The 19,706-nt window shown below is 36.6% G+C and overlaps 1 protein-coding gene across 1 annotated transcript; it reads right to left on the reverse strand.

The window, feature by feature from the left end:
• Positions 1–5,608: 5,608 nt before the first annotated feature.
• On the reverse strand, positions 5,609–6,912 carry LOC131683155 (cuticle protein 64-like). Its single transcript, XM_058964986.1, has 2 exons — positions 6,890–6,912; positions 5,609–6,225 (listed from the first exon to the last, which is right to left on the reverse strand). The coding sequence occupies exon 2, from the start codon at positions 6,213–6,215 to the stop codon at positions 5,676–5,678; it is 540 nt and encodes a 179-aa protein (XP_058820969.1). The 5' UTR covers positions 6,216–6,225; positions 6,890–6,912; the 3' UTR covers positions 5,609–5,675.
• Between the last annotated feature and the right edge of the window lie 12,794 nt (positions 6,913–19,706).

Here is a 19,706-nt window from a genome sequence, read left to right on the forward strand (position 1 = left end):
GTTAACGAGAGACCATCGATGAGCATGTTTACACTTGTCCGAACATGTCGTGAATCGCATTTACTGCCGAAATATCCTGACTCCTGCGTGTAGAAAACAAAAGGTTAAGTCACCGGTAAAAAATAACTGGAACATGTTGGGGACCTGATCAGGCTATAACACACAACGGTTTTGTCAGTGATGGAGTAAGGGTGTTTCTGTTTCCGCTCCGCTGCGAACATACACTCCCTTAAACTGAAGAGAATCTAGCATCGTTGCTTGCGCATTGCCTTGGGTTGCATGCACTCGACCCATACGATGAGTCTAGAAGTGCTGGCGGGCGTCCTTCCGCTGAAAACTGGGAACTCTCGTATCGATTGCTCATCCGATGCGACATTTTGAACCCAATGATGATTGAAAACTTCGAGAGGTTCGTCGAGCTTTATTCTTAAACCAGATTTATGTCCTTGGACTTCGTCTACATGGCACAGAGCATCAATCCTTCTTCGTATAATTCCACTTTCACACATACCTGGCCTATAGCAAATCTAGAACTTTGATGCGTCTTTGATGTGCTGGAAAACTTCTGTTGAACATCACCTTCAGTCAATATTGAAACATTTAGAATAACGGTAAACCGGAACTTCAGGTCCGAAGCACTTGTTTATCAAATCTCGGAACAACACTTTTCAGGCTACGATGCAACAAAAAGCTACCGAATTACATCAGGGATACTGAAGTAACGTGTGTTGAACGATCATTTCGTAAGTAAAGTAAGAATTGGCATCAAACCAAGTTGAAAATGACTGCGATGTTTCACATCGGTCATTGACATCAAAACGTGTGGTATTCACTAACCCGTGAGAGCAGTGGAACGCTTGTTAAAAGAGAAAATGTGTATTGCCAGATATGATACTAATCCCATTCAACTTCAACATGTTCGAAATGTGGTACTGGTGCAGCTTAATGCTCATATCTCACTAGATCAATTTATCTATAGCAACAAGATGGCACACTTTGTTGAACATATCATTAAGGTCCCCGTATACATGGAGGACGGTGCAGTTGACGTAAGACTACATGATTTAACTTCTGATACACGCTGAATTAGGTCGCAATACGACAAATTAGTCTCCATTAAACCTGACGCTTGGGGGATTTTCTTCCTTTTTTCTAGCGGAAGAATGCGAATAAAACACTCCATTTCCCGTGATCCTGAAAAACGATACCCACTATGCACAGAGCACACTGTGCACTTATGATCAACAAACTGCCACGTGTCAGTCCTGCGAACAATCTGCACACAATTGAAAACAGTGGTTCAAAATCTCAAATTCAGTTGCCTATTATTTTCTGCTCACATTTACCGAAACTTGCATTCAGTTTCAACGCCTTCATCCTACATATACCTCATTGTTGACTGAAGTTTGAAGCAGAATCGAATGCCTTCAGATCGGAGGAAATATATTCATTCGCCCACTAAAGCTTCATATGTCGTGCATGTGCTATGTGGAATTGAAGGCAAAAGATGATATATTTTACATTGTCGAGCATAAGTAAACTGAGTAATTTATGTCTTATGTATTTTTGCACGAGGATCTCACTCAGAACCAATATACATTTCCCTCTAGTGGTGCGGGTATGAATGGAATAACGTTCCTCTTTCAAGTTTATCCGGGGATGTCAACATTTCTGAGCTCTGATGTAAATTCATGCTTGAAATATATCCAAAAAACATCAGCTACAACCAACAACTTCCAGACTTTAACACCTAAGCCTAAAACTCAGACAATTGTTCAACAGGCCACGACAGCTAAACCACGGTCTAATATTGAATCATCAACGACTTCATTCCGTACTATTATAGCAACAAATATCACCGCCATAAACATACAATTAGTAGAGACCGGCTTCACGACCGTAGTCAGAAAATCGAAGAAGCATATTAAACCAATCGACCGCGCTCGTCAAAACAACTGGAGTGATGATACTATCGACAAAAGTGATGATCAAGGAGGCAGACTGCATGACCATCAGAAGTTGCTAAAAATGCGCCACCGTAACGGAACAAATCTCCCCAGGCAATAGTTAATTACGCGCGCATGTCTCAACAGTGTCACATTAAATAAATCTTCCACCCATATCAGCCTGATGATGAACACTTCCGTCAACACCTAATTTACCTGCCAACATTTCTGACGATAGTAACGATTGCTGCATCAGAGTTAACAGTCTAGAGTGAATTCTACTTTACTCCGGTTATGTCTCTGGCATTACCTACCCACCTTTTCATTTCACAACAAGAATGTATACACTGGTGAAGTTTCGGTCGAGAAAATATCAATAAGAAAAATGTAGGCAAATTTTTATAGTTTGAAATCCTTTACTAAAAATTCTGTGAATCAGCTCCCTGATCAAATTTTTACAAAATTGTTTCACTACAATTATAGTAATGAGCAGTACTTTCAAATACACTGATAATATAAATTCGTAAATATTATGAAATTGATCATGAAATACACAAATTCATTCGTCGTTTTCTGCAACGAAGTATTTTCGTGCATTGTAAATAGTAGGTTTCGTTCCTTTCATGAACAAGAATGGCCGCTTGGGAACGAAAGCTTTCGTTAATTTTACATATTTGGTATACACTGCACGAATGTTATTATTGATATCCACATTATTTTTCGTGAATGAAACGAAATGTTTTGTTTATTTTAATAAACGTTTGTGTATAGTACGAACGATTTCGTTGGTTTCGCGAATTCATTTCGTTCATCATAGAAAAGTTTTCGTATTAATTAGCATATTATTTTTTTCATTCGATCTTTTGGGATCGATGCTTGACAACACCGATTTTTTTTAATTTAAAAAGATCTATCTGGCCTAATCGATTTTATTGTTGTATGAAGAAATGGTCGTTTGATAAACGAAAGTTTTCGTAAATGTTACTATTTTGGTGTACATTGAACGAATGTTATCGATGATAGCGACTTTATTTTTCATGAATGAAGCGAATAGTTTCGTTTATGTATATTACGAACGATTTCGCTGGTCACACGAATTCATTTCGTTCATCTTAGATAAGTTTTCGTATTCATTGGAATATTATGTTTTTTCAATTGATCTTTTAGGATCGATTTATGACAACAACGATTTTTTAAACTAAAAGGATCGATCTGGCAAAATCGATTTTAATCAAACCTGCTCGCCTATGTAGAGGACTATAAAGTTTATGGTGTGAAGTAATGGCCGCTTGATGAACGAAAGTTTTCGTAAATTTTACATATTCAGTGTACGCTGCACGAATGTTATTGTTGAAAACTATGTTATTTTTCGGGAATGAAACGAAATGTTTCGTTTATTTTAATAAACGGTTGTGAATATTACGAACGATTTCGTTGGTCGCATTCGATCTTTTAGGATCGATGTTTGATAGTGCTGATTTTTTTAATTAAAGGGATCGATCTGGTAACATCGATTTTATTTCAATCTGCTCATCATTATTGAGAACTAGAAAGATTGTGGTGTAAAGAAATGGCCGCTTGATGAACGAAATTTTTCGTAAATTTTACTTATTTAGTGTACACTGCACAAATGTTATCGTTGATAACGACATTATTTTTCGTGAATGAAACTAAATGTTTTGTTTATTTTAATAAACGTTTGTGTATATTACGAACGATTTCGTTGGTTTCACGAATTCATTTCGCTCATCATAGAAAAGTTTTCGTATTTATTAGCATATTATTTTTATTTTCATTCGATTTTTTGGGATCCATATTTGACAACACCGATTTATTTATTTAAAAAACCGATCTGGCAAAATCGATTTTATTGTGGTATGAAGAAATGGCCGCTTGATGAACGAAAGTTTTCGTAATATTTACTTATTTAGTGTACATTGCACGGTTGTTGTCGTTGATAACGACATCATTTTAGTAAATGAAACGAAATGATTCGTTTATTTAAGAAATATTTGAGAATAATTCGTACGATTTTGTTAGTTGCACGAATTCGTTTCGTTTATCTTAGAAAAGTTTTCGCATTAATTACCATATTTTTTTCAATCGTTCTTTTAGGATCACAACAATGATCCATGACAACAACGATTTTTTTTAACTGACGAAATCGATTTTATTTCAACCTGCTAGAAAGATTGTGGTGTGAAGTAATGGCCACTTGATGTACGAAAGTTTTCGTAAATTTTACATATTTAGTGTACATTGCATGAATGTTATTGTTGAAAACGGCAATATTTTTCCGGAATGAAACGAAATGTTTCGTTTATTTTAATAAACGGTTATGTATATTACGAACGATTTTTTTGGTCGCACGAATTCATTTCGTTCATCTTAGAAGAGTTTTCGTATTTAATAGCATATTGTATTTACATTGCTCCAGCTGAGAAAAACTCAAACTTCTTCATACAAAACCAACGAGCAGTTCGCGATGGCTCAACTGTATCCGTACTGCTCCGGATTATGGATCAACTGGAAGCGAAAGAGGTTCAGGAAATCTTCCTGAAACCGGAGGACACGGATACGGTTATACGGTAAATAGTCAGACCGAGATCGTCGTGATGATCAATAATTATTGACCCATATTCTACCTCTCTTTTTACGTTGACGGTTTGACGAATGATGCTCGTAAATATTACGAAGACTTTCGTATATAGCAGTGAACAATTCGTTTGCCTAATGAAACCGTTTCGTAATAAGCCAACGAAAGTCGTTTCGTGGTTTCCACGAAAAACTCGCAAGAAAAAATATAAGAGTTTCAATTGAACTACGAATGATTCATTATATGTACGAAAAATTCGTATATTTTATGAAAATTTTCTGTACAAATCTAATTCGCAGCGATTTACGAATATATTCTATCAGTGTACATATCTCAGCTTTTAAGAAAAAATAATGAAATTTGTTTTGTGCAGATGCATTATGTTTAAGAGGCTCTAGCAAAGATGTAAAAAATCTTATCAATACAATTTGTCTTCCAAAGTCCACAGAAAAAAACTATAATAGGATTATGAAAAACTGACGAAAACTGCTTATATACGAAAAGTTTGCTTGGTGACTTATCACATCGTTTACTCATTCAACAACAACCTTACAATGAACAATTTCGAAGCATACCTCGTGTATAATTACGATGTAATATGCTGCCATCTATGTTTTAAAGTGGTAAATATTTCAAAAAACTATATCTAGACAAACATGTCAAATGGTCCTGTGCAATGCCTCTCCGTTTACTTACAACTGTCCTTATTTACATTCTCTTTCGATTGTTGTGGCGTCATTTTAAAACTTTTTAACACTGTTTAAATATAGATTGAAAGACTTCGATTTGGAGTAACATATTATATAAAGACTATGAAGCAAACGTAAGCTCGGCCGAGTTATTATTGGAAGAGAAAATAAACAAAGAGACACTCTCATTTACCCTTAAACCCTTTGGACATGTTTATCTAGATATGTATAGGTGATCACTATGGAACCGACAACAATGATATAGTTATAATTATAGCCATACATTTTACAATAATCCCAGTCAAACTTTCGAGAGTTCGGCTTAAGTTTAGGAATATTCCACCGGATCGATGTCATCACAGTACAAGATTAAGATATATATTTCACGCATCGTCTGAGTTTTATTGCTAACCAAATATCACAATCTCATTCCTTTCGGAATCTCTAATACCATCCATGATGGTGATGGTGGTGCCGACGGTGGCCATATCCATATCCACCATATCCGCCATACCCTCCGTAACCTCCATATCCTCCATATCCACCATATCCTCCATAACCACCATATCCTCCGTATCCATTTCCGTAGCCGTAGCCCGGATATCCACCATAGCCTCCTCCGATCAGACCCACACCAACACCGATTCCACCGAATCCGAACTGACGTTTCTGACGCACGGCCTGCTCAGCAGTGCTGTCCTGATCGTTAATCAGTGCCAACTCAGCAGGATAAACAGCCGGAGCCTCGTTCGGCACTTGAATGGGCTGTTCTTGAGCGGCCTGATCAGCTTCAACTGCGATTTCCTGCACTGGAGCAGCTTCCTGCGCTGGTGCTGCTGCGGCAACCGGTTCCTCCTGAGGTGGCTGTCCAGCGGGCAAACTTAACAAGATGGTGCCATCCTGGGGCACGGGCACTTCAGCTTGGGGCCAGGCAAACGCTGAGGCTGCGATTGCCAGCACGATAACGAGGCAGGTGGGTTGCATTGTGTTTAATCTGGAAGGTTGTACAATGGGTTATTTGCAGGATTAGACAATTTAAATTAAAAATGGGTACACAATCCGGATTCGTAAAATTTTTGTAATTATATAATAGTGTAAAAGTCGGTTAAAAATTTTCAGCGCGAAACGCGAACTGAGCTAAACCGGTATAAAAACCGCTTTGAAAGTAGTGTCAATATAAAAACTGGCTAAAAATAGTTGCTTTCTACAGTTAAGTTTTTTAGCTGACTGTGACTGCAGAGTTCTAGTTTATACGTATTTTCAGAATAATATTAATGTTCCTTTCGCCGTTTTTTTCTGCTGACGGGGATTGTTCGGGGATAATTATTAACGATTGTTATACCGAAGGACCTCAGCCCGAGTTTCACGTTTGAAGTTTTATGCGGGCTTTTATACTTAGTTGTTTTCCAAAGATGGATCTTCTGATTACACTTGGTAAAACAATTCTTGTTACACTCAAAATAAATCACATCACACATTTGAAATGTCCACACAAATTTAAAAATGTGTAGCATTGGTGAACGTTATTTTCATTTTAATTAAATCAAATCAATCAAATAATTGATCCACTCCATCACCAATCAATTTATTTGCCGGTGAATTTCTAAAACTGCATCCACAGTACGAAACAAACTCGCAAAACTTTTAAAGCGACTAACCTCTTAAGACGTCTAGATCCGAACGTTGACTACACTGGTACCCGATCGTCCCGCGTTCTTTTATATATCAAATCAAGAATTAAAAGCATCGCGACCACGGGAAAACGTAAGAAAAGCTTCTTATCCCACTATGTATTATGTTCGCATACACACCGTGTAACCTGTTCGGCTTCAATAAGCTAGATACAATCCGTTCCATCGTCTCTTCACCCGCGCCACGCCTCCATCAGCGACACATTCAAATTCAGCAAGGTCGCATCATAAAGCATCACGAGACGATTGCCCTGTCTGTTTTCGCGTTCCTTTCGCGCCTCAGATCGCCACCGGATCCAGCGTGTAAGTTCACCTAGATTGGTAAAAACAACAGCAAAACAACCGGCCGACCGAAACCGACTGCATACCAACCTGCCTACCTACCTAGGCATCATAGTGTCATTCATCCCCGATCGTCTTTGTGTGGTGTGGTTTCGTAAATCGTGCAGCAGTAGCGGTCGGTGAGTGTTTACTACAATTGAGTGACGTTCGCGACAATGGCAAACTGCTATTCATGCTGCTAAGATGTAAACTTGTTGGTTAGGTATAGTTGGCGGCTGCTTTGGGGGTTTCCCATGCGTCAACGCGTAGTTCCTGCAGTAGTGTAGCAATAACAAAAGAGAGGAAATGTCTAAAAATTCGACAAACAGATTTCATTAATAAAATTAGTCATTATACTAATAACGCAGAAACGATTATGTTTGCATTTTCTAAAGAGTTCATAATTACTCATACAGATGAAGTCTAAATGGAAATTCCCTTGTCAAAAATGTTTATTGAAACTGGTTATGATGAGTGTTTGGCCAAAATATGCGTTGTAGTTAATTTTAGATATGGTTATTGCGCGACGAATTAATTTATTTTAATGTCCAGTTATAAAAAATCAGCAAGTAAGATATGGATATTGTCACTTCCTATTTTAGTGTTATGGATACGACTCAGATGATTATAATTGGCTTTCTTAGAGTTGAGTTGACATACAGAAATAAAACTGCATCTTTTAACAATTCTTATAAAAGAAAAGTAAAGAAAACGCTCAAACTTTAAATATTTTTTTCCGAGGCCCGAACCCGAGTCTTATATCCCAATGAGCTCAGCTCGACTATTTAGAACAATGTCTGTGCGTGTGTGTATGTGGCATATTCTTATGCGTGGTTGGGCCAATCTTAACCAAACAAGTTATAAATAGGGTTCGTCGCGGTTGCGGTAATTACCGCAACCGCGCGGTATTTACCGCACCCGCACCGCAAAATCTGCGGTGCGGTGAGACACTTTTTCCCGCAGATGCGGTGCGGGAAAGAGCTTTTACCGCGCGGTTTTACCGCAACCGCACCGCAAAAAAATAATTGATGAAGTGATAATTTTGATTATTCTAAATTGATAAACATGATAAATTGATCACTGCTATTACGGAAGAAAATCTAGGTGTGTCCGAAATATTTTGACACTATTATTTTTACGACATATTTTGGACACTAGTTATTTTATATTTCTAAATAAAACTTCACAAACTAACCATTTCAAATACATAAAATGCAAGATCCAAATAGAGACGAAATTATTAGATCATTTAAAAACAATAAATTTTTATTCTTAAATCCAATTTAAAAGTGCATCACTTCTCCTGATTTCTGTTGGAAATCGTGGAATTATGAATCGTTTCCGATATCAATTTTTCAACTGTGAATTTTGACTAATTTAAAGGAATTAGAGATGAACTAATTATGCTGGGACTTAAACACAACCCAAAGAATATAATTATCTTCATCAAACCAACGAATTTGGAGTAATTGGCAGTAAAGGATACAAATGTATGAAAGCGTCCAAAATAAGGAGGGGTAGGATGATTATTCTATCATTCGTTCATCAACATCGTATTTCTATCTTCTTTGATTGCTGTGTAAATTCAATTTGAATTTTCTGCATTCAATTTTATTGGACTTTTATTGGAAGTATGCTACATAACTTTTTTTCGCGTACTTCCATTCAAATTTACTGTAATTTTCTACCAAATTAAGTCCTAATATTTTTCAGTTCCAGACTATTTTTTAGCTTTTTTGAAGCTTTTTGCCAAATACCACATAGTTTGACTCCCGTTTACTTCAATTAAAGTTTTTGCCATTGGCTCTTTGGGAAAATATTGAAGTAAAATACATTCAATGCTAGAACTTGAACTAGCCTTTAGAAAATTACACTTCATACATTTTTAAAGGGAGCAATCTTAGTTTTTGAATGAGAATACATCTGTTTCTTGAAGAATACGGAAGTTGGAGTTTTGGGATATTTTGTCCGTAAAATCCCCTATTTTTAAAAATCATTTCTGTTGTATGTTACAAATGATACATTTTTTGCAGTTTTTCTAATGTTCAATAATTCTGTACCGAGACCGGACTCCTGATTACATGTAATGTATATATTTTTATTTCACTGTTTTGGAATATATGCGCTGCTATATACAAGTGCTGGTATTTCGACTTTAAAATTTTTTTGGTGAAATTCCTTTAAGAATGAAAGTTGGTTTTTACTACTTAAATGCGAAAATCATCCATTTCATTTTCATATGACAAAAACATTGAAAATACGAAAATTTAAAGAAAAAAATATGCAACTTCATTTCTTATTACATTTTTTACTCCCCTTTTTTCAATTAACTGAAGGGTTGCTAAAGTAAAAGTTTTCCTATTGCTGCAGTAGAACGTTTTTGAATTATAATGTTTGCCTTAAAATGTACGGAATTTTATTAATAGAAAATGCAAAAGTTGATTTTTTTTCATAAACATTACATTCTGAGGAGTCTCTTAAAGTTAAATTTCGTGTGAATAAGTATAACATTTTATTATATATGGTTACACAAATGAACAATTTTTAACGTTTTTTTTTTAAATATAAAAAATTTACCGCATTCACCGCATTACCGTGCGGTGCGGTGCGGTAAATGAAGTGCGGTTGCGGTAAGCGGTGCGGTTTTATTTTTTCTTTGCGGTTGCGGTGCGGACAATCCATTTACCGCCCACATCCGCACCGCGACGAACCCTAGTTATAAATGGCGACTCCAGACAGAACGATATTAATAATTAATTATCTGGTGTTTGAAGCGACAGATATGCTCGCTTCGAAATGGAAAGATCAGTTAGGAATATTAATCAACAAATGTTGGTTCGATTAACCGGATTCTAGAATTCCCGTAATTAGTTTTAGGGTTCGTCGCGGTTGCGGTATTTACCGCAACCGCGCGGTATTTACCGCAACCGCGCGGTATTTACCGCACCCGCACCGCAAAAAATGCGGTGCGGTGAGACACTTTTTCTTGCGGATGCGGTGCGGGAAATGAGCATTTACCGCGCGGTATTACCGCAACCGCACTTAAAAAAATAATTGATAAATCTGCAGTCTGCATTAAAAAGTGAGTTAAAACTTTGACTTTTACCATTTAAGAACGGCGAAACTTATTACCTTACAATAGGGAAACATAATAAACATTTAATTGCTCTAATTTCCATGGACTTGACAATGATTGGAAAATAAATCCGAATATAATCTGTATTCGACCTATCGCTACTTGATTTTTTACATTTTGTTTATTCTAACATGATAAAACAATCTGTTACTAAGAAATAAAATCTATAAGCTGTGTCCAATATAATTTGGCATCATTATTTTTACGACATATTTTGAACACTTTGAAAAAATTACAAGCGAACCTTTTCAAATATATAAAATGCACAATACAATCATTGAAAAACAATTGAATTGCACTGTCAAATCCAATTTAAAAATGCATCATTTCTCCCGATTCCTCTTGGCAATCGTGGAATTATGAATCGTTTACGATGACATTTTCTCAACTGTGAATTTTGATAAATTTGGAGAACTTAAAAGTTTTCCTATTGATTGCTGCGGAAGAACGTTTTTGTATGTATAATGATGAAGTACAGGTAGGGTTCGCAGTACCGACCCTTTTTGGCGAGAACCGGTACTGAAGCCCTTTTTTCAAATTCGAAAAGAGCCTCAAAATGAAATTGAATGCTCAAGCTGATGACCTTATTCTCAGATGATTGATTTGTGCTGATCAAAAAAACATGTTTAGAAAATATTTTTCGTATGCGGCACCTTCTTTTATTTCGGAATCTAGGCCACTATGAAATCAATAACTGCTAATCGATGCGACTTTTATCGATTTTAACAGATGGTAAAACTAAGAAACACTATTAATAACAGTAAATCAAAGCGAGAATGGCAGTAAATCCAAGCAGGTTGCTCGCTTTTCCTCTCTTGATTTTCTGTACATTGGTTTCGACCTGCATACCAAGGCTCTTTGCTTTCCTGTAAACTATGGAGTTTTGCTGAATTTTCCTATCACTAATAATCACAAATCGCCCCATTTGGAGTAGCTCACCAAGTCTAAAATTGTTAGCTGCTAAATCGCTGTTCTTTATTTTATAAATAAAGGTTTAAGAGCAAACCAAAGATATGACTTAGAAAATAGTCTTATTGCGTGCCACCCAGTAAAAAATGGAATCCAATCAGAATGTTGCTCATAAAAAAAATAATAACAAATTTTTACGTCTCTTACGCTAGAAGTGAATATTATGAAATTTAGCACAAGATCGTTAAAATTTAATAATAACAATATAAAGAATTTAAACATACCGTTCAGTACAACGGGAGCTAGTAATGTTTAACTTATAGAAGGTAATTAATGTAATTAAAAGTCATCTTGCAGACCGATATTTTGAAACAGGTCCCCCTAGAGAGTCCACATATTTTTCATAAAAAATACCGGTACTGGCTTTTCTTCAGTACCGGTATTACGGTACCAAAAATGGGTCGGTATTCCCGGGATTTTCGGTACTGGTATTACCGGTACCACAACCCTAAGTACAGCTACATTTCATATGACTTCAGTGCTACGCTAAGATTTACCTTGTTTCTAAAGTATTTATCTCAAAATGTACGGCATTTTATTAATAAAACTTGCAAAGTTGACATTTTTTTTAATAAATGTTACATTCTGAGGAGTCCGTCAAAGTTAATGTACGTGAAAATAAGAGTAATATTTTATTATATTTGGTTATTCAAAAAAAATTAACAATTTTTCAACACACTTTTCAAAAATACAGAATTTTACCGCATTACCGCGCGGTGCGGTGCGGTAAATGCAGTGCGGTTGCGGTAAGCGGTGCGGTTTTATTATTTTTTTCCGTTTGCTGTGCGGACTATCCATTCACCGCCCACATTCGCACCGCGACGAACCCAAATTAGTTTTATGTGTCCACAAAAACGTAGATAACCAGAAATCTTGAGCGTTTTTTTTCAAAAAGACATATCTGCAATGAGTTACTCTCTTTGTTCACTTTCTCTTCTGTTAATAATTCGGTCACTTTAACATTTATCCCTCAACTCTTTGCATAATATGCTAGTTAAAACCACCGTCTTTCGATCAGCACTGCAAAATAAGTGAAAAGTGTTATAGTGACGCCGTAAAATGATGAGCTTTTCTTAGCGGTTTCTGGGCAGGGTTGTCCGTAATGTGCCGTTTGTTCACAGAACTGGCACGTGTTAGTTTGTCCTTGATATGTACATAGAGTTCGCTGTATAATGGTATCACCCCCTTCTGTTGTGTACTGCAGGGTAAGGTAGGAGGGAATGGGTTGGTCAACCCGCATTTTCACCACAAAAACACCATTTGAAATACCTGGAAAGTAGTTCCTCCACGTATGCTCGGAAATGGATTCCACTTCTCTGAAATACGACATGAATCTTTTAATGGCCACTTTGCAAGTACGTGGTGCCAAATCATGTAATTTAACTTCCACGTTTCCATTATCCATATGCACAGGGATCTTGATTTTTGCGGTGTCACAACCAGAACGTGTTTCAAGTTGTTTTGCGAAATGAATCTTTTTGCCTGGGCGAATTTGTTGAACGTTATCAGCACCGCGTGTCTGACGTGCTCCAACTGGATAAAACTGACGTCTGAAAACCGAAGCTGCATTTTCTCCTTCAGCAAATGTTCCACATCATCAATACTCGCTCATATGCGGAAAGACCGGAAGTCAATGGTCACCGTGTTAGCCCAAAGAATCACATTTTGCTGTCGAGACTCAGTCATCTTGATAGAATAATTGTAACGGTTCCCTTTGTTCTTCAGACAAAACACACAAGAAAAAAGCAACTGCTTGCGCTGGCTTGGGTCAGAGAGCACACTGGTATTGTGACTGATGCCTTTGGTGGTTGAGAATAGACTTATGAGACATTTCTTATAAACTTAGAACTCTTCGGATATTATATCGATCAAATTAGTATGGGACAACATTATTGTGATTGTCAAATCTAATCAAAGGTAAAGCGAAAAAATGCCCTTTAGCATAGGCAGGCAATCAACTTATTACTAATGCTCTGTGAGTACAATATTCAAGTTCTTCATTCAATGCATTATTTATGGAAAAACTCAATTCCCTGAAAGGATTATATATGTTGCGCTAGGTCAAAAATCATAAAAATACCGTCGTGCATGGCTACTTTGGACAAAGCAAAATGAGTCAACGCTGATGATGATGGGTAAAGCGAAAGAGACAACTAGTACCACGACACTATGTTAACCGTGTTTGCAAATGGAGCTCGAATGTACAAGCGATTTTGTGTACGAATAATTGTGTTCGAGATTGTACATAAAAGTGTGCTGAAAACGAGCACAACACAAAAGAAAGCATAGTGTTTGAACGGAAGAGCTCAGTCGCGTGTTGAACGGCACTGGGTAGCTCCAGTGTAGGTATCTCCACAGCCAGTGTAACGGACTTCTAACTCAGCTACACTGGCTATGAAAACACACAGCGCAGTGATCTGCTCCGCCTTCCGTTCAACAGGCAACTGAGCTTGTCCGGTGAAATCCGCTCTTTTAATAGTCGATGATGACGTCATTCATAGAAGCGTAGCGCGCTACGTACACAAATTTGTCGTGCCGGATTTGGGAAGCGCTATCTTCTGTGTGTAAATGCGCGATATTTTGACTAGGCTGCACATTTTTTAAATTTTTGATGCCATGATGCCAAAAATCTTTGGGTTTATCTATTGGAATCTATTCTTAGAAGTATTTTGGGGCGTGCAAAAAATTTGAAAATTGATTGTGAGATGGCTGAATTACATGCGTTTAAAATTGGACCACTTATCGTTACATAACATTTTTGTAGAATTTGCAAAGTGCACCCCCATGTCGAAAACAAAAACGTAGTCCTACGTCAAAACTGAAAATATACTAAGGTTTTAAACTAAATTTAAGCTTGTCGTCGTTTCCAAAGATTCTGCGTGGCAAAAAATCAGTCAACCTGATAGGAAAGTTTATTGCTAAAATAATGTAAACGTATTTTACTCTTATTCTCAATGGCTTATTCTCAATGGCGAACGGAGCCTGGGAAGAGTTGGGCGAACTCTGCTGCAGCACGCAGCGGAACGTTCAGTCTACGCACCGAAGTTTTTTTACTCCGATGAACCGCTTAATTTTACCGAATTTTTGATGAGACTCTCGGCTGATGGTAGTTAGGTGAAGTTTTACTGAGTTTCGATTATCAAATTTCGATGTGTACAGATGAACCTGCCCAGAGGCCGTCATATTTGGAGCAAATAATCGTTCTACACATACCATCAAATCTCAACCGTTACAGAGTTATTGAACTTTTTGTGTAAAAAACTTGTTTATCTTAAAACACCTCTAACTCAAAAAGGATACCTCGTATTCTAAATCCTTTAGTACCATTGGAAAGGTGAAAAAAAATTCTATTGAATAATGTTCTCATATCTCTCAGACAATTAGTTTTAATTACCTTTTAGTTGTAAAATAGTTCAAAGTTAGTGTTTTTGATGAGGTTTTTTTTTAATTTTCTCAAAATAATTAATTATGACCATAGCAATATCTATTATTATAAAGTTGGGTTTGAGGACGATTCATAATTTGTTCTTCAACATAATATTCCTATCTCTTCTCGTTTCCTTGTAATTTGACTTCTAAACTTTTCCTGTAATTCACTTGAAAGTTCTTAAAAGATTCTAATTTAAAAATATGCTTTATATCGTTATTATCAGGGCTTCATTGGAAAGCTGAGAAAATTTCCATTCGATGTATGTACAGATATCTTTCAGTTAAGTGTACTACATGACTTTTTACTAGTAAAATAACTCAAAATTTGCGTTTTTGGTGATTTTTGTAATTATTCTAATTATTAATCAACTAAATTTATCGTCACTATTGTTCATTTGGTGCCCCTTAATATTCTCTATAACTTGTTATTTGACACATTATCCCTATCGCTTTTCATTTCGCTGCAATTTAATAGTAAACACAGCATGGCCTTATCACAAATGCAGTGGGTTCGAAATCGTTGTTTTTCCATATGAAACGAGAAGATAAAAATGATTTTGCTTCGAAACTAAAAGAGATAATTGAATAGAGTCAAAGGAAGAATTGTAGAACTTGCTGAGATGCATTAATTCCATGATAATAATGGTGAAGTTTATTATTTACTATTTTAAGAAAATAACGAAAATGCTAATAATAATACTAACTTTAAACTAATTAACTTCTAAAAGAATACTAAATTTACTTAACTGAAAGGTATTAATACATTTTTCTCTGCAAAATTTTCCTGGGTTTCGAATAAAAATAAGAAAAGGTACAATAAGTGCCATACTTTTTCAATAAGAGCTAGTATTGGTGAATATGAGATAAAAATATCCAAGTTCAATAACCCAAACACATGAAAACAAGACAAGATAAGTGTATCATGTCAAAGAACAAATTATACAACTTTTCAAGACTAACAATTTGAATTATTGAAATAGTGATGTTAACTATTAAGATTTTCGCGAAGTGAACGAAAAATCAATCAAAATTGTTAAATTTTAAATAAATTACTGTGAAAAGGTTACTTAACCTAATTAGCTGAAGCATTTGAGGACATTTTTCAGTGGAAAATGTTCTCACCTATCCAATGGATCTAAAATATTTGAAATACAAAGTATATTTTTTGAGTTAGAGCTATTTTGAGACAACTAAGTTTTGAACACAAAAAGTTCAATAACTTAGTAACGGTTGAGATTTGATGGTATGTGTAGAACGATTTTTTGCTCCAAATATGACAGTAAATAACCCCTCGACAGATTCTTACTCACGAACCAAACAAACCATATATATATATATATATATATATATATATATATATATATATATATATATATATATATATATATATATATATATATATATATATATATATATATATATATATATATATATATATATATATATATATATATATATATATATATATATATATATATATATATATATATACATATATACATATATATATATATATATATATATATATATATATATATATATATATATATATATATATATATATATATATATATATATATATATATATATATATATATATATATATATATATATATGTAGTTCAACATATCTACTGCATAACGAGTCATCTCCTTTTGATGATTTCAAAAGCGTTGTATCATATTGTAGCAGAAATGGGCTTCCGCTCATTATCAGCAGTGATGCGAATGCTCATCACATCTCTTGGGGCAGCTCAGACATCAATCTGAGAGGCTCTGAACTGATGGAGTACATAAGTAGTACAAATCTCCATATTCTGAATGTGGGAAACCGACCAACTTTTGCGAGGTCTGGGAGGGAGGTGGTTGTATCGAGCCGGAGCCGAACAATGTTCACAGATCTCATTCTGGTGATTCGGACTCGTGGGCGTTAGCACGCACATTGATTTCCACTGAATCGGTCAAGTGGGCAGTTGACAGCTTTGCTCCGTACAAATCACCCGGAAAAGGTGGAATACTTTCCGTGCAAAAAGGATTTTATATTCTTAAACATGTCTTGAAAAAGATTACGCTTTCCAGTCTTGCTACCGGGTATATCCCGAAAGCATGGCGAGAAACTGTTAGATTTAATCCCAAAGGGGGGGGGGGCGCTCAAGCAATGAAGAAGCCAAGAGTTTTAGGCCTATCAGGTTAAGTTCTTTTCTTCTGAAAGCTTTGGAACGGATAATCGATCATCATATCAGGAACGTTAGTTTAGTTGAATATCCACTGCACAAAATGCAACATGCATATCAGTGTGGGAAATCCACGATCACTGTGCTTCACGATATTGTTTACAACATTGAGAAAGCCTTCTCGTTCAAGCAATCTAGCTTGGGTGTATTCCTAGATATTGAGGGTGCTTTTAACCATGTGTCCTTCCAGTCTATTCTGGAAGCGACGCGCGGTCATGGGATACCTGCATGCATCTCGGGTTGGATAAACGCAATGCTTAGTAACCGCATACTTTGCTCGCCACTGCGGCAGGCTGAGATACGGAAGTTGAGTATTTGCGGTTGTCCTCAGGTCGGCGTTCTGTCACCTTTGGTATGGACCTTGGTAGCTGACGGCTTGTTGAAGAAACTCAATGAGCTTAGATTTCCAACCTACGGGTTTGCTGACGATTACAATATACTAATTACTGGATTTTGCATCGGAACAATCTTTGACTTAATGCAACAGGCATTAAGAGCAGTCGAACAATGGTATCGACAAGATAAAGTATCAGTTAACCCAAGCAAAACTTCAATGGTTCTTTTCACTAAGAAGCAAATAACAAGCGGGGTTCGTCCCTTGCAGTTCTTTGATTCTGAGCTATTGTGTGCAGATCAAGTCAAATACGTTGGAGTCATATTGGATTCCAAACTGAATTGGTCTGCTCACATTGAGTTGAAAGTCAAGAAAGCATACATAGCCTTCGGGCAGTGCAGACGAACTTTTGGAAAGACCTGGGGTCTCAAACCTAAATACATATATTGGATTTACACGACAATTGTACGTCCAATACTGTCATACGGATGCCTTATGTGGTGGCAGAGGGGAGAGGTGATGACAGTCCAGTCAAAGCTAAACCATCTGCAAAGAATGGCGCTCATGGCGTTGACTGGTGCTTTCACCACGACTCCGACTGCTGCTCTTGAGGCACTTCTAAATCTCAAACCATTACACATACACCTCAAACAAGAAGCACTATCATGTGCATACAGACTGCAGGTTGCTGGGCTTTGGAACAGTAACCATGTTGATCTTGCTACCAGTCATATACGATTGTGGTCACAAAATGTTACATGGGGTAAAGATATTCTTGCTCCCAGCGATGTTACACTCACATGTAGCTTTTCTTACAGGACATTCCATGTGAATATTCCCTCTCGAGAGGAGTGGTTGTCTGGCTATATGGACAGACAATAACAAATGCAGGTGGTCTGTTACGCTGACGGTTCTCTGATGGAGGGACGTGCTGATGCTGGTGTCTAATGTCGTGAAATGAGATTGGAACAATCTCACTCACTAGGAAGATACTGTACTGTATTTCATGCAGAAATCTTTGCGATTATGTGCGGGGTACAATCGGCCCTTCAACTGAGTTTTGTCCGGCAGAGTTATAAACTTCTGCTCCGATAGTCAGGCTGCAATCAAGGCCCTTAGCTCAGACAAGTCACGGTCGAAGCTAGTGATTGCGTGCCGAACCCAAATCGAAGAGCTAGGCATTGTCAACACTATCAACTTTGTCTGGGTGCCCGGACATTCCGGTATTACTGAAATCTACAAACGTGTCGCCAAACAAAGGCTTTTCTAGAACAACCGTGCCCAGTGATTTCGAAAAATCTCCTACATTTTCGAAGCTTCACTGCGGCATGCTGACCAGGGCTTTAACCGGCCACTGCAAACTCAATTATCACATGGCAACTATTCAGCGCACTGAGTCTTTAGGCTTACTCGCAGGCAAGTTGAACTACTGTTGTTTATTTTTGTTTTTGTGCTGTTATTTTTCCCACCGTTACAATTCTACTTCCCCACACCTCCTTGTCCTTTCCTTCCGCTCAGGAAATGATGAAAACACACGGCACGGGAACGTGCCATTCAAGACAATATATTATGATTCCTGAAGGTTTGAGACTAAATTCAAGCTTGTCGTTGTTTCCAAAGATTCTGCGTGGCAAAAAATTAGCCAACCTGATAAGATAGTTTATTGCTAATATAATGATTTATTTAATAAAACGTATTTTTCTAAATAAGTTCATTAAAAGTTGAGGATAATAATGGCATTTTAAAATTTTTGTGACTTTATATCCTACACTTTTTGATAGTAAGCAGGTTAAGCGAAACTAATGTTTCATTTGAACTTATGATAATACCTTGGAAAACGGACAAAATATGACAACACTATTAAAAAGCATGCAACAACAAAAAATTACAAACTGAAACGATATTGAAGTTTCTAAAAAACCTCAATTGCAGTGCGTAAATTAGTATAAATGACGCTCAAAAAGATATGACATCAAATAGTAGAAACGAGGTAAGTATCAAATCCCATGTCGATGGGTTTGTACCATTTAAGGAAACACGGAATAACAAATATATCCTCACACCAGTACCATCGCAGACAAAACATAAGTAATGGGTAATATGGACTCTAGTAAAAAAGCAGTTATACAAGTCGATGACCAAGAAGTCACCATGCTTAAAAAACTTGGAGATACACAGTAACCTACTGGAAGCCAATGAGATGAAATTGACCAACAATGACTTCCTAGTTTTTATGCTGTGGATCGTGTTCGCAATCCTGTTATGTAGAAGGTCAATGGATAAAATTGTAGAGACAGTAGCAGAGAAAACCCTGAAAACCACTCAAGCATGCTTGTTTCTCCACAATGATAAAAGAAATGAC

The sequence above is a fragment of the Topomyia yanbarensis genome, chromosome 2, assembly GCF_030247195.1.
Source record: "Topomyia yanbarensis strain Yona2022 chromosome 2, ASM3024719v1, whole genome shotgun sequence".
Taxonomy (NCBI): domain Eukaryota; kingdom Metazoa; phylum Arthropoda; class Insecta; order Diptera; family Culicidae; genus Topomyia; species Topomyia yanbarensis.